The sequence below is a fragment of the Passer montanus genome, unplaced genomic scaffold (genome assembly GCF_014805655.1).
Source record: "Passer montanus isolate IOZ18808 unplaced genomic scaffold, ASM1480565v1 scaffold322, whole genome shotgun sequence".
In the NCBI taxonomy this organism is placed as follows: domain Eukaryota; kingdom Metazoa; phylum Chordata; class Aves; order Passeriformes; family Passeridae; genus Passer; species Passer montanus.
Genome location: NW_024367953.1, coordinates 1 through 16,054, shown reverse-complemented (window position 1 = coordinate 16,054; position 16,054 = coordinate 1). Strand labels below are relative to the sequence as shown.

The 16,054-nt window shown below is 59.9% G+C and overlaps 2 protein-coding genes across 2 annotated transcripts in view; one reads left to right on the top strand and one right to left on the bottom strand.

Moving 5' to 3' along the window:
• C3 (complement C3) overlaps positions 1-4,697 on the top strand; it is a 43,752-nt gene extending 39,055 nt beyond the window's left edge. The window contains exons 41-44 of the mRNA XM_039715320.1: positions 51-137; positions 1,168-1,251; positions 2,786-2,921; positions 4,426-4,697. Of these exons, the coding sequence (XP_039571254.1) occupies positions 51-137; positions 1,168-1,251; positions 2,786-2,921; positions 4,426-4,567 (449 nt within the window). The 3' untranslated portion in view covers positions 4,568-4,697. The remainder of the gene's footprint in view (positions 1-50; positions 138-1,167; positions 1,252-2,785; positions 2,922-4,425) is intronic.
• A 3,362-nt stretch (positions 4,698-8,059) lies between these two features.
• Positions 8,060-13,478, bottom strand: LOC120505097 (aspartate and glycine-rich protein-like). The gene is made up of 3 exons (XM_039715321.1): positions 12,553-13,478; positions 10,971-11,004; positions 8,060-8,922 (listed from the first exon to the last, which is right to left on the bottom strand). Exons 1-3 carry the CDS (start codon positions 13,390-13,392, stop codon positions 8,486-8,488), a joined length of 1,311 nt encoding a protein of 436 aa, XP_039571255.1. The 5' UTR covers positions 13,393-13,478; the 3' UTR covers positions 8,060-8,485.
• Between the last annotated feature and the right edge of the window lie 2,576 nt (positions 13,479-16,054).

Genomic DNA, 16,054 nt, shown 5'->3' with positions numbered 1-16,054 from the left:
CCACGATGTCCCCATGATGTCCCCGTGATGTCCCCTCGATGTCCCCACAGAGAGCTGCTTCAAGCGCCAGGAGGAGCCCGTGGCCATCACCGTCAACCAACGCATGGAGCGCGCCTGCGAGCCCGGGGTGGACTACGGTGGGACACGGGGACAGCCATGGGGACACCGGGGACAATGGGGACACTGGGGACACTGGGGACACCAGGGACACCGGGGACATTGGGGGCATTGGGGACATTGGGGACACTGGGGACATTGGGGACACTGGGGACACTGGGGACATTGGGGACATTGGGGACACTGAGGACATTGGGGGAGATGGGGGACATGGGGACATTGGGGACATTGGGGATATTGGGGGACACTGGGGACAATGGGGACATTGGGGACAATGGGAACAATGAGGATATTGGGGACATTGAGGGCATTGGGGACATCGGGAACAATGGGGACATTGGGGGAGATGGGGACAATGGGGGACAGGGGGGACATTGGGGACAGTGGGGACACCGGGGACAATAGGGACATTGGGGACAATGGGGGACAGGGGGACATTGGGGACATTGGGGATATTGGGGGACACTGGGGACAATGGGGACATTGGGGACAATGGGGACACTGGGGACATTGGGGGCATTGGGGACATTGGGAACAATGGGGACAATGGGGGAGATGGGGACAATGGGGGACAGGGGGGACATTGGGGACAGTGGGGACACCGGGGACAATAGGGACATTGGGGACAATGGGGGACAGGGGGACATTGGGGACATTGGGGACATTGGGGACACTGGGGACATCAGGGATATCAGGGACGTTGGGGACATGGGGACATTGGGAGGACTGGAGACATTGAGGACATTGGGGACATTGGGGACATCAGGGACATTGGGGACAATGGGGACAATGGGGGCAATGGGGGCAGTGGGGACATTGAGAGGACTGGGGACATTGGGGACTTTGGGGACAATGGTGACATCAGGGGCATTGAGGACACTGGGGATGTTGGGGGACAATGGGGACTTCGGGGACATCGGGGATGTCAGGGACATCGGGGACATCAAGTCATGGCCGGGGGCGTTAGGGACATTGGGGACACGGTGGGGACAGGGACGCGGCAGTGCCACGCGGGCGGGGGTGACAGCGCTGTCCCCGTGTCCCCGGCAGTGTACAAGGTGAGGGTGGTGGCCCGCGAGGACACGCCGTCCCACGACAACTACATCATGGAGGTGCTGACGGTCATCAAGATGGGTACGGCCACCTCGGGGAGGGGACAGGGCCACCTCGGGGGGGACAAGGCCACCTCGGGGGGGACAAGGCCACCTCGGGGGGACAGGGCCACCTCGGGGGGACAAGGTCACCATGGGGGGGACAAGGCCACCATGGGCAGGACAAGGACACCCTGGGGTGAAAAGGTCACCTCGGGGGGACAAGGCCACCTCAGGGGGGACAAGGTCACCTTGGGGGGGGACAAGGCCACCACGGGGGGGACAAGGCCATCACGGGGGGGACAGGGGACAAGGCCACCTCAGGGGGGACAAGGCCACCACAGGGGGGACAAGGCCACCATGGGCAGGACAAGGACACCCTGGGGTGAAAAGGTCACCTCAGGGGGACAAGGTCACCTCGGGGGGGACAAGGCCACCTCAGGGGGGACGTGGTGGGGGTCACCTGCAGATGGGGACACTCAAGTGGGCTGGTTGGGGACAGCCAGGTGGGGTGATGTCACCTGGGTGGCGTTGGTGTTGGGGACATTGGGGACGTGTCACCCAGGTGGGGTCGGTGTCACCCAATTGGGGCTGGTGTCACCAAGATGGGGTCAGTGTCACCCAACCGGGGCTGGTGTCACCCAGCTGGGGTCGGTGTCACCCATGTGGGGTCGGTGTCACCGTGGTGCGTTGGGGACACCAAGCCTGCTGGCAAAGCTGGAGGCACCCAGTGCCACCACAGGGGGGTGGTGTCACCACGGCTGCCGTGTTTGGGGGGTGGAGGTGACACGGTGACACGGTGACATGGTGGCACAGTGCCATGGCACCATGGTGACACTGTGCCATAGCGCCGTGGTGACAAGGTGACGTGGTGCCATGGTGACAGTGCCATGGCGACACAGTGCCACAGCGCCATGGTGACACAGTGACATGGCGACAGGGTGATACAGTGCCATGGTGCCATGGTGACACTGTGCCATAGTGCCATGGTGACATGGTGACAAGGTGACGTGGTGACAGGGTGATACAGTGACATGGTGCCATGGTGACAAGGTGACGTGGTGCCATGGTGACATGGTGACAGGTTGTGGGGTGGTGTCACCACGGCTGCCGTGTTTGGGGGGTGGAGGTGACACGGTGACACGGTGACATGGTGACACAGTGCCACGGTCACCTGGTGCCATGGTGACACGGTGCCATAGTGCCATGGTGACAGGGTGATGTGGTGACACGTTGCCATGGAGCCATGGTGAGACATTGCCACGGTGACCCGTTGCCATGGTGACATGGTGCCATGGTGACACAGCGCCATGGAGCCATGGTGCCACGGTGACCCGTCTCCATGGTGACCTGTCGCCATGGTGACACGTTGCCATGGTGACCCATCACCATGGTGACCCATCACCATGGTGACACGTTGCCATGGTGACACGGTGACCCGTCGCCATGGTGACTTGGTGTCATGGTGTCATGGTGACCCGTTGCCATGGTGACACGTTGCCATGGTGACATGTCACCACGGTAATCCATCACCATGGTGACACGTTGCCATGGTGACACGGTGCCACGCCGAGCAGGCACGGACGAGGACCCGGCGGGCAGCAACAGGACCTTCGTGAGCCACCAGCAGTGCCGGGACGCGCTGCAGCTGCGCAGGGGACAGGACTACCTGGTCTGGGGACAGGCCAGCGACCTCTGGGTCACCGGCAGACAGTAGGGACATGTCCCCGTTGTCCCCCTTGTCCCCGTACCTCCACCGTCCCCACTGTCCCGTGTCCTCATTGCCCCCTTGTCTCCATTGTCCCCATTGTCCCTTTGTCCCCTCTATCCCCATTGTCCATACCTCCACCGTCCCCACTGTCCCGTGTCCTCATTGCCCCATTGTCTCCATTGTCCCCATTGTCCCTTTGTCCCCTCTATCCCCATTGTCCATACTGTCCCCTGTCCTCCATAACCCCATTGTCCCATTGTCCCCACTGTCCCCATTGTCCTCATTGTCCCCACTGTCCCCATTGTCCCCATTGTCCCCTCTATCCCTTTTGTCCCCACTGCCCCTGTACCCCCATTGTCCCCACTGTCCCACTGTCCCCATTGTACCCGTTGTCCCCTAAATTCCTGAAGTCCCCATTGTCCCCATTGTCCCCACTGTCCCACTGTCCCCTCTATCCCCATTGTCCTCATTGTCCCCACTGTCCCCTGTGTCCCCTGTCCTCCATATCCCCATTGTCCCCACTGTCCCCTGTGTCCCCTGTCCTCCATAACCCCATTGCCCCATTGTCCCACTGTCCCACTGTCCCCATTGTCCCCGTTGTCCCCATTGTCCCCTAAATTCCCATTGTCCCCATTGTCCCGATTGTCCCCTCTATCTCCATTGTCCCCATTGTCCCCACTGTCCCCTGTGTCCCCACTGCCCCTGTACCCCCATTGTCCCCACTGTCCCCTATATCCCCATTGTCCCCACTGTCCCCATTGTCCCCATTGTCCCCTCTATCCCTTTTGTCCCCACTGTCCCCATTGTCCCCATTGTCCCTATTGCCCCATTATCCCTACGGCTGTCCCAATGGCTGTCCCTTTGTCCCCATTGTCCCCTGTGTCCCCATTGCCCCTATTGTCCCCATGTCCCTCTGTCCCCACTGTCCCCATGTCCCCATGTCCCCATGTCCCCATTATCCCCATTGTCCCCATTGTCCCCACTGTCCCCATTTTCCCCACTGTCCCCATTGTCCCCGTGTCCCCCCGTCCTGCCATCTGTCCCCATGTCCCCATTATCCCCATTGTCCCCATTGTCCCCATTGTCCCCATTGTCCCCATTGTCCCCATTGTCCCCATTGTCCCCATTGTCCCCATTGTCCCCATTGTCCCCATTGTCCCCATTGTCCCCATTGTCCCCATTGTCCCCATTGTCCCCATTGTCCCCATTGTCCCCGTTGTCCCCTAAATTCCCAATGTCCCCATTATCCCCAATATCCCCATTATCCCCACTGTCCCATGTCCCCATTGTCTCATTGTCCCCTCTATCCCCATTGTCTCCATTGTCCCCTAAATTCCTGATGTCCCCACTGTCCCCATTGTCCCCTATATCCCCACTGCCCCCATTGTCCCCATGTCCCCATTATCCCCATTATCCCCATTGTCCCTGTGTCCCCATGTCCTGCCATCTGTCCCCATGTCCTGCCATCTGTCCCCGTGTCCCCATGGCTGTCCCCTGTGTCCCCAGCTTCTCGTACCTGATCGGGAAGGACACGTGGCTGGAGGGGTGGCCCTCGGAGGCCGCGTGCCAGGACGCGGCGCTGCAGCAGCGCTGCCAGGACTTCGTCGAGTTCTCCGAGTCCATGACGCTCTTCGGCTGTCCCAGCTGAGTCCCCAAGTGTCCCCACCCTGGGGTGGCACCCTGCCCTGGGTGTCACCGCTCTTCTCCGGGCGCTTTTCGTCCCCTCCCCGCCTTTTTTGTTTGGGTTTTTTTTTGGTTAAAAAAGTCATTTCTGAGCACTCGGCTTGGGGTGTCCTTGGAGGGGGACATGGGGGGAGTGGGGACACCAAGGGGATGTGGGGACACCACAGGGGACATCGGGACACCAAGGGGACATGGGGACATCACAGGGGTCATGGGGACACCATAAGGGACATGGGGACAGCAGACAGGACATGGGAACCCCAAGGGGACGTGGGGATGTCATAGGGGACATGGGGACACCATAAGGGACATGGGAACACCAGGGGGACATGGGGACACCAGACGGGACATGGGGACATCACAGAGGTCATGGGGACATCATAAGGGGGACATGGGGACACAAGAAGGGTCATGGGGACATCAGAAGGGACATAGGGACACCATAAAGGACATGGGGACATCAAAGGGGACATGGGGACATCAGGGGTCACAGGGACACCATAAGAGAAATGGGGACACCATAAGGGACATGGGGACACCAGAGGGGACATGTGGGGGGGAGTGGGGACACCAAGGGGACATGGGGACATCATAAGGGACATGGGGACATCATAGAGAACATGGGGACACCATAAGGGACATGGGGACATCACAGGGGACATGGGGATGTCACAGGGGACATGGGGACACCAAGGGGACATGGGGACGTCACAGGGGACATGGGGATGTCACAGGGGACATGGGGACACCAAGGGGACATGGGGACATCACAGGGGACATGGGGACACCCAGGGGACATGGGGACGTCACAGGGGACATGGGGATGTCACAGGGGGTATGTGGGGGGGTGTGGGGACCACCAAGGGGACATGGGGACATGAGAAGCGGCGTGGGGACACGAGAGGGGTAATGGGGACACCATAAGGGACATGGGGACATCACAGGGGACATGGGGACACCCAGGGGACATGGGGACGTCACAGGGGACATGGGGATGTCACAGGGGGTATGTGGGGGGGTGTGGGGACCACCAAGGGGACATGGGGACATGAGAAGCGGCGTGGGGACACGAGAGGGGTAATGGGGACACCATAAGGGACATGGGGACGTGGTGAGGGACATGAGGGACATGGGGACACCATAAGAGACATGGCGACATCATAGGGGGCATGAGGACACCATGAGGGGCAGGGGGACACCGCAGGGGACATGGGGACTCCATAAGGGACATGGGGACACCATAAGGGACATGGGGACGTGGTGAGGGACATGAGGGACATGGTGGCACCATAAAGGACATGAGGGACACCATAAGGGACATGGGGAGATCACAAGGGACATTGGGGACATGATAAGGGACATGGGGACACCATAAGGGATATGAGGACACACAGGGGACGTGGGGACACCAGAAGGGACGTGGGGACACCACAGGGGTTGTGGGGACACCACGGAGGTGATGAGGACACCACAGGGGACATGGGGACACCAGAGGGGACTTGGGGATGTCACAGGGGGCATGGGGACATCAGAGGGGACAAGGGGACATCATAAGGGACATGGGGACGTGGTAAGGGACATGAGGGACATGGTGGCACCATAAGGGACATGGGGACATCACAGGGGTCATGGGGACACCAGAGAGGTCATGGGGACACCAGAGAGGTCACAGGGACTCTGTAGGGGTCATGGGGACACCACAGGGGTCATGGTGAGGGACATGAGGGACATATCATAAGGGACATGGGGACGTGGTAAGGGACATGAGGGACATGGTGGCACCATAAAGGACATGGGGACATCACAGGGGTCATGGGGACATGGTGAGGGACATGAGGGACATGGGGACACCACAGGGGACATGGGGACACCACAGGGGTCATGGGGACACCCCAAACTCTGCACCCCGCATTTCCCACCCCACACTCTGCACCCGGGGCAATTTTTGGGGGGATCTGGGGCAAATTTTGGGGTTTCTGGGGCAAATCTGGTGGTGATGGGGTTAAATTTGGGGGTTCTGGGGCAAATTTAGGGGGTTCTGGGGTTAAATTTTGGGGACTCCAGGACATATTTTGAGGTCTCTGGGGCAAATTTTGGGGTTTCTGGGGCAAATCTGGTGGTGATGGGGTTAAATTTGGGGGTTCTGGGGAAAATTTGGGGCCTCTGGGGCGAATTTGGGGGTTTCTGGGGCAAATTTAGGGGGTTCTGGGGTTAAATTTTGGGGACTCCAGGACATATTTTGAGGTCTCTGGGGCAAATTCTGGGGCTCACAGGCAAACTTTGGGGGGTTCTGGGGTAAATTTGGGGAACTCCAGGACAAATTTTGGGGGATTTTCAGCAAATTTGGATTTCCTGGGGCAAATTTTGTGGGGTTCTGGGGAAAATTTTGGGATTTTGGGGTTCAAATTTTGGGGGATTTTCAGCAAATTTGGATTTCCTGGGGCAAATTTTGTGGGGTTCTGGGGAAAATTTTGGGATTTTGGGGTTCAAATTTTGGGGGATTTTCAGCAAATTTGGATTTCCTGGGGCAAATTTTGTGGGGTTCTGGGGAAAATTTTGGGATTTTGGGGTTCAAATTTTGGGGGATTTTCGCAAATTTTGGAGTTTCTGGGGCAAATTTGGGGGTGATGGGGTTAAATTTGGGGGGGATTTGCAGGTGGGGACCCCCCGAGGTCCCCTCGGTGCCACCCCAGGGTTGTCACCCCCATTTTTTGGGGACAATCCGGTTCGTAAAAAGAACACATAAATAAATTTATTAATTAATTAATAAATAAATAAGGACAACAATGAATAAATAATTAATTAAGGACAACAATTAATTAAAGACAGCAGGGACCCTCCCCCCAAAGTGTCCCCAATGTCCCCAAGGAGGTCCCAAGTGTCCAGCACCATGTCCCCAAATGTCCCCAAGTGTCCAGCACTGGGTCCCCGAATGTCCCCAAGTGTCCCCAAGTGTCCAGCACTGGGTCCACGAGGTCCCCAAATGTCCCCAAGCACCAAATTGGGGGGGGTCAGTGATGTCATTTGACGTCCCCAGATCTCCAGGTGTGGAGGTCACCGATGTCACCTGATGTCCTCAATCTTTGGGGACGAGGTTTTGTCACCCACATCTTCGGCCATGAACGTCACCGATGTCCCTTGATGTCCCCAAACCTCTGGACACAGGGCTCTTGTCACTGAAATCTCCAGCCTTGGATGTCACCGATGTCCCTTGTCCCCAAATCTCTGGGTGTGGAGGTCACCAATGTCACTTGATGTCCCCAAATCTCTGGACACAGCGCTCTTGTCAATCAAATCTCCAGCCTTGGATGTCACCAATGTCCCCTGATGTCCCCAAATCTCTGAGCATGGGGGTCTTGTCCCCAAATCTCTGGGTTTGGAGGTCACCAATGTCCCTTGTCCCCAAAACTCTGGGTGTGGAGGTCACCGATGTCACTTGACGTCCCCAAATCTCTGGGTTTGGAGGTCACCAATGTCCCTCGTCCCCAGATCTCCAACCACGGATGTCACTGATGTCCCTTGTCCCCAGATCTCTGGGTTTGGATGTCACCGATGTCCCTTGTCCCCAGATCTCTGGGTGTTGTGGTCTTGTCCCCAGATCTCCAACCACGGACGTCACCGATGTCCCTTGTCCCCAAACCTTCGGGTTTGGAGGTCACCGATGTCCCTTGTCCCCAAATCTCTGGGTTTGGAGGTCACCGGTGTCCCTTCTCCTCAAACCTCCAGGTCTGGACGTCACCGATGTCCCTCGACAACGTCCCCAAACCTCCACACTCGGGACACCCTGATGTCCCCAAGCCCCACCCCGGCAGGTGACCAGGCCGGCCAGCCCCTCCTCACCCCGGTGCCACCACCCGGTGCCACCACCCGGTGCCACCACCGGTCACGCCACCGCGATCCGCAGCAGCCCCACGAAGTTTCCCTCGCGCTCCTCCTGCTCCAGCTGCCACCCGCCCGTGTCCCCAGCCGTGTCCCCAGCCGTGTCCCCAACCAGCTGGAGGCTCAGCGTGTCCCCAGGCCACAGCTGTGCCACGGCCTGGGCCAGCGCCGAGCGCTGCTGGTGGCCGCCGGTGGCAGCGGGCAGGGACAGTGGCACGGCCAGCAGCGGCCTCGGGGACGCGGCGCGGCGCAGCCGCAGGGTGACAGCGCCTTGGGGACAGGTGGCCGCCGTGCAGGTGACACCCAGCTGGCCGTAGAGGAGGTAGAGGCCAGCGGATGTCACCCGCAGCGTCCTCGGGGTGTCCAGCTGGATGTCACCGCTCAGGAAAACGCCCTGGACGCCGGGCTCGTAGCGCAGGGACAGCGACGGGGATGGCGAGCCTGGGGACAGGGACAGCGGTCAGGAGGGACAGGGGGACAGGGGGACAGGGGGACAGGGACAGCGGTCGGGGGGGACAGGGGGACATGGGGGACAGGGGGACATCAGGGGACAGGGGGACATCAGGGGACATCGGGGACAGGGACAGCCGTCAGGGGGGACATCGGGGACAAGGGGGACATTGGGGACATCAGGACATTGGGGACAGGGACAGCGGTCAGTGGGGACATGGGGACATGAGGGGACATGGGGACAGTGGGGACAGTGGGACATTGGGGACAGCGGTCGGGGGGACAGGGGGACATCAGGGACAGAGGGGACAGTGGGGACAGGGACAGCCGTCAGGGGGGACATGGGGACAGTGGGGACACTGGGGAGAGGGGACAGGAGACAGTGGTCAGTGGGGACATTGGGACATTGGGGACAGCGGTCAGTGGGGACAGGGGGACATGAGGGGACAGTGGGGACAGTGGGGCCACAGCGGTCAGTGGGGACAGTGGGGACAGAGGGGACAGGGACAGCGGTCACTGGGACAGTGGGGACATCAGGACATCAGGGGACAGCGGTCAGTGGGGACACGGGGACATGGGGTAGCTCAGGGACAGAGGGGACAGCTGGTGACAGGGGAGGAGGGAGCCGGGGGACACAGGGGTTGGGGACAGTCGGTGACACCCTGGGGACACTCCGTGACACCCTGGGGACACTCTGGGACACCTTGGGGACATTCCGTGACACCCTGGGACAATGACAGCGGACAGGGGGACAGGGGGACAGGGGGACAGGGACAGCGGTCAGGGGGGACAGGGGGACATCAGGGACAGAGGGGACAGCGGGTGACAGGGGAGGAGGGAGCCGGGGACACAGGGGTTGGGGACAGCCGGTGACACCCTGGGGACACTCCGTGACACCCTGGGGACACTCTGGGACACCTTGGGGACATTCCGTGACACCCTGGGACAATGACAGCTTGGGGACATTCCATGACACCCTGGGGACATTCCGTGACATCCCAGGGACATTCCAGCCGTCAGGGGGGACATGGGGACAGTGGGGACACTGGGGAGAGGGGACAGGAGACAGTGGTCAGTGGGGACATTGGGACATTGGGGACAGCGGTCAGTGGGGACAGGGGGACATGAGGGGACAGTGGGGACAGTGGGGCCACAGCGGTCAGTGGGGACAGTGGGGACAGAGGGGACAGGGACAGCGGTCACTGGGACAGTGGGGACATCAGGACATCAGGGGACAGCGGTCAGTGGGGACACGGGGACATGGGGTAGCTCAGGGACAGAGGGGACAGCTGGTGACAGGGGAGGAGGGAGCCGGGGGACACAGGGGTTGGGGACAGTCGGTGACACCCTGGGGACACTCCGTGACACCCTGGGGACACTCTGGGACACCTTGGGGACATTCCGTGACACCCTGGGACAATGACAGCTTGGGGACATTCCATGACACCCTGGGGACATTCCGTGACATCCCAGGGACATTCCATGACACCCTGGGGACACTGAAACCTTGGGGACACTCCGTGACACCCTGGCGACATTCCGTGACACCCTGGGGACACTGAAACCTTGGGGACACTCCGTGACAGCTTGGGGACATTCCGTGCCAGCCCCGGATGCCGTGGGAGAGGTGACAATGGGGGAGGTGGCACTTCCTCTGCGAGGAGCCCGAGTGACAATTTGGAGATGACTCCGGTGGGGGGAGGGGAGGTGACATCCAGGGACAGGAGGGGACACAGGGGACATCGAGAGACATCAGGGGACATCAGAAACTGGAGGGGACACGGGGAGGTGACATCCAGGGACAGGAGGGGACAGGAGGGGACATCGAGGGACATCGAGGGACATCAGGGGACACAGGGGACATGAGGGGACAGGAGGAGACACAGGGGACACCAGGGACATCAAAGGACATCAGGGGACATCAGGAACTGGAGGGGACACAGGGACAGCAGGGGACATCAAGGGACAGGAGGGGACATCAAGGGACAGGAGGGGACATCAGGGGACACAGGGGACATCAGGGGACATTCAGGACTTACTGGCACTGAACAGGACGTGGGCGGCGGTGGCGGCCTGAGGGGACAGGAGGGGACAACGTCAGCAGGAGGGTCCCCAACGTCCCCAAGGTGTCGCCCAAGGTGTCCCCAACGTCCCCAAGGTCCCCAATGTCCCCAAAGTGTCCCAATGTCCCCAATGTCCCCAAAGTGTCCCAATGTCCCCAATGTCCCCAATGTCCCCAATGTCCCCAACGTCCCCAAGGTGTCCCCAAGGTGGACAGATGGACACCTGGACAGACACATGGACACCTGGATGGACAGATGGACACGTGGATGGACAAATGGACACACGGATGGACACACGGACACCTGGATGATGGACACACGGACACATGGATGGACGGATGGACAACTGGACACCGGGACAGAGGGATGGACACCAGGACAAAGAGACACATGGACAGCTGGGCAATCAAACAGCGGGACAGATGGACACCTGGACAGACGGACACCTGGTCAAACGGACTCCTGGACAAACAGACACCTGGACAAATGGACACTGGGACAAATGGACACCAGGACAAATGGACACTGGGACAAACGGACACCAGGACAAACACCTGGACAATTGGATAACCAGGCACCAGGGCAACTGGGCGCCAGGACAGACAGACACCGAATGTCATGGACACCAGGACAGACAGACACTGGGACAAATGGACATCAGGACACCAGGACACCTGGACAACTGGACAAACGGACACCAGGACAAACACCCAGACAACCGGACACCGGGACACCAGGACAGACAGACACCAGGACAAATGGACACCAGGACAGACAGACACTGGGACAAATGGACATCAGGACACCAGGACACCTGGACAACTGGACAAACGGACACCAGGACAAACACCCAGACAACCGGACACCGGGACACCCGGACAGCCGGCCCCCCATGACACCCAGACCCCGGGACAAGCGGGCACCCCCCACTCAGGACAGACGGACAGACGGACAGACGGACGGACGGACGGACGGACGGACGGACAGCCCCCCCCGTGCCCACCTTCAGCGGGGGCTGCCCCCGGAGCGCGCCCAGCGCGGCCGCGGCGGCGGCTCCGAGCGCGGCCAGGGCGGCCAGGGCGGCGAGCGCCGCGAGCAGGCGGCGCCTCCGGCACCGGCACCGGCACCGGCACCGGTCCGAGTCCCGGTTCTGCTCCAAGTCCCGGTTCTGGTCCCGGTCCCGGTTCTGGTCCCGGTGCTGGGGACCGTCGGGACCGTCCCAGTTCCGCTCCAAGTCCCGCTTCTGGTCCCGGTTCGGACACCAGGACAAACACCCAGACAACCGGACACCGGGACACCAGGACAGACAGACACCAGGACAAATGGACATCAGGACAGACAGACACTGGGACAAATGGACATCAGGACACCAGGACACCTGGACAACTGGACAAACGGACACCAGGACAAACACCCAGACAACCGGACACCGGGACACCCGGACAGCCGGCCCCCATGACACCCAGACCCCGGGACAAGCGGGCACCCCCCGCTCAGGACAGACGGACAGACGGACAGACGGACGGACGGACGGACGGAGAGCCCCCCCCGTGCCCACCTTCAGCGGGGGCTGCCCCCGGAGCGCGCCCAGCGCGGCCGCAGCGGCGGCTCCGAGCGCGGCCAGCGCGGCCAGGGCGGCGAGAGCCGCGAGCAGGCGGCGCCTCCGGCACCGGCACCGGCACCGGCACCGGTCCGAGTCCCGGTTCTGCTCCAAGTCCTGGTTCTGGTCCCGGTGCTGGGCATGGTCCCGGTTCCGCTCCAAGTCCCGGTTCTGGTCCCGGTGCTGCTCCCGGTTCTGGTCCCGGTTCCGCTCCAAGTCCCGGTTCTGGTCCCGGTGCTGGGGACCGTCGGGACCGTCCCAGTTCCGCTCCAAGTCCCGCTTCTGGTCCCGGTTCCAGTTCTGGTCCCGGTTCTTTTCCTGGTTCTGGTCCCGGTTTATGTCCCAGTTCATGTCCCGGTGCTGGTCCCAGTTCCGGTCCCGGTGCTGGTCCCAGTTCTGGTGGGGGTCCCGGTTCATGTCCCGGGTCTGGTGCGGGTTCTGGTCCCAGTTCCGGTCCCGATTCTGGTCCCAGTTCTGGTGGGGGTCCCTGTTCATGTCCCGGTTCTGGTCCCAGTTCCGGTACCCGCTCTGGTCCGGGTTCACGTCCCGGTCCTGGTGCCCGTTCTGGTCCCGGTTCCGGTCCCAGTTCTGGTTCTGGTGCCCGTTCTGGTCCCGGTCCCGGTCCCAGTTCTGGTTCTGGTGCCCGTTCTGGTCCCGGTTCTTGTCCCGGTCCTGGTCCCGGTCCCAGTTCGGGTCCCGGTCCCGGTTCGGGTCCCGGTCCCGGTCCCGGTCCGGGCAGAGGCACCGGCAGGGCCGCGGGGTCCCCGCGGGGTTCTCGGGGTCGGCGAGCGGCGACATCGCGGCGACATCGGCGACAGAGCGGAGCGGGAGCGCCTTTAACGGGACAGGAACGGGGAGGGGACACGGGGAGGGGACACGGGGACAGCGGGAGGGGACACGGGGACAGCGGGGAGGGAACTGGAACAACGGGGGGGGGGGGGGGGGGGGGGGGGGGGGGGGGGGGGGGGGGGCCGGGGACAGGGAAGGAGTTGGGGACACCAGGAAGGGCTTGGGGACATCGAGAATGGGTTTGGGACACCGAGAAGGGCTTGGGGACACCAGGGAGGGGACAGTGACACCAGGGAGGGCTTGGGGACACCGAGAAGGAGTTGGGGACACCGGGAAGGGGACAATGGCACCGAGAAAGGCTTGGGCACACCAAGAATGGGTTGGGGACACCAAGGAGGGGACAATGACACCGAGGGGGGTTTGGGGACACCAGGGAGGGCTTGGGGACACCGAGAAGGTGTCGGGGACACCAGGGAGGGGACAGTGACACCAAGAATGGGTTGGGGACACCAGGGAGGGCTTGGGGACACCAGGGAGGGGACAATGACACCGAGGGGGGGACAATGACACCGAGAAGAGGTTGGGGACACCGGAAAGGGGTTGGGGACACCAGGGAGGGGTTGGGGACACCGGGAAGGTGTCGGGGACACCAGGGAGGGGACAGTGACGCCGAGGGGGGGTGGGGGACACCAGAAAGGGGTTGGGGACACCAGGGTGGGGACAATGACACCAGGAAGGGGTTGGGGACACAAATAAAGGGTTGGGGACACCGAGAAGGTGTTGGGGACACCAGGGAGGGGACAGTGACACCAAGAATGGGTTGGGGACACCAGGGAGGGCTTGGGGACACCGGGAAGGGCTTGGGGACACTCTGGGGGTGGCACCGAACGCACCCCGAGGGGACAACGGCGACAGCAGCGAGGGACAAACCCACCCCGGGGGTGGCACCGGCGACAAAAGCCACAGCGGGGGGAGGGGAGGCTTTGGGGACCCTCCCGGCCGTGACGTCACGGGTGGGAAGTGTCCCCAAGTGTCCCCAAGGGCCACCCGCGGGGATTTCCGGCGGGGGTGGAATTTTTGTCACCTCTCGGTTTTTTGGGGAGGGGGGAGGGGACAGCCTGGGGGGGACGCGGCCACAAAATTGGGGAACCCAAAAAAAAAACCCAAAAAGGGATCCCAAAAAAACCCCAAAAGGGATCCCCAAAAAAGCCCAAAAAGGGATCCCCAAAAAAACCCCAAACATCCCCAAAAAATCCCAAATGGCCCCAAAATGGGAACCTAAAAATAATCCCAAATAACCCCAAAATGGGACCCCAAAAAACCCAAAATGGGACCCCAAAAAACCCCAAACAACCCCAAAATGGGACATCCAAAAAACCCCAAAAAAATCATTTTTACTTAACTATCCAAAATTCACCCAAAGCAAGGAAGCACCTGATGGATTTTTAATCCCTGCAGGCACCAAACCTCTGTTTGGACCAACTCCATGGATTCAAGATATTCCAATGCCCGGCAAGTCCTTCTGCCAACAGCCCAATCTTTTCCTAAATCCCTCATCCATCTCTTCCAGGAAGATCCCTGGAATCCAGGCAGCTCCCAAAAAACCCCAAACCTGCCCAAAAACCTCAAAAAAACCCACAAAAAAACCAAAATGGGACCCCCAAAAAACCCCAAACAACCCCAAAATGGGATCCCCAAAAAACCCCAAACCTGCCCAAAAACCTCAAAAAAACCCACAAAAAAACCAAAATGGGACCCCCAAAAAACCCCAAACAACCCCAAAATGGGATCCCCAAAAAACCCCAAACCTGCCCAAAAACCTCAAAAAAACCCACAAAAAAACCAAAATGGGACCCCCAAAAAACCCCAAACAACCCCAAAATGGGATCCCCAAAAAACCCCAAACCTGCCCAAAAACCTCAAAAAAAAAAATCCACAAAAACCCCAAAATGGGATCCCAAAAAAATCCCAAACCTGCCCCAAAAACCCCAAAAAAATCCCAAATGGCCCCAAAATGTGACTCTAAAAAAAACCCCAAAACAACCCCAAAGAATCCCAAATGGCCCCAAAATGAGACCCTAAAAAAATCCCAAAAAACCCAAAATGGGACCCCAAAAAACCCCAAAATGGGACCCCAAAAAAACCCAAAATGGGACTCAAAAAAACCCAAAATGGGACCCCAAAAAAACCCCAAACAGCCCCAAAAAATCCCAAATGCCCCGAAAATTAGACCCCCAAAAATCCCAAACAACCTCAAAATAGGACATCAAAAAAACCCCAAAAAAATCCCAAATAACCCCAGAATGGGACCCTAAAAAAATCCAAACAACCCCAAAATGGGGTCCCAAAGAACCCCCAAACCTGCCCCAAAACCTCCAAAAAACCCACAAAAAATCAAAAATGGGACCCCAAACAACCCCAAAAAATCCCAAATGGCCCCAAAATGAGACCCTAAAAAAATCCCAAACAACACCAAAATGGGACCCCAAAAAAACCCCAAACCTGCCCAAAAACCTCCAAAAAAACCCCAAAAAGGGATCACCAAAAAACCCCAAAAAGGATCCCCCCAAAAAAAAACCCCAAAAGGGATCCCCAAAAAAAACCCAAAAAGGGATCCCCCAAAAAAATACCCCAAAAAAGGAATCCCAAAAAAACCCCAAAAGGGATCCCC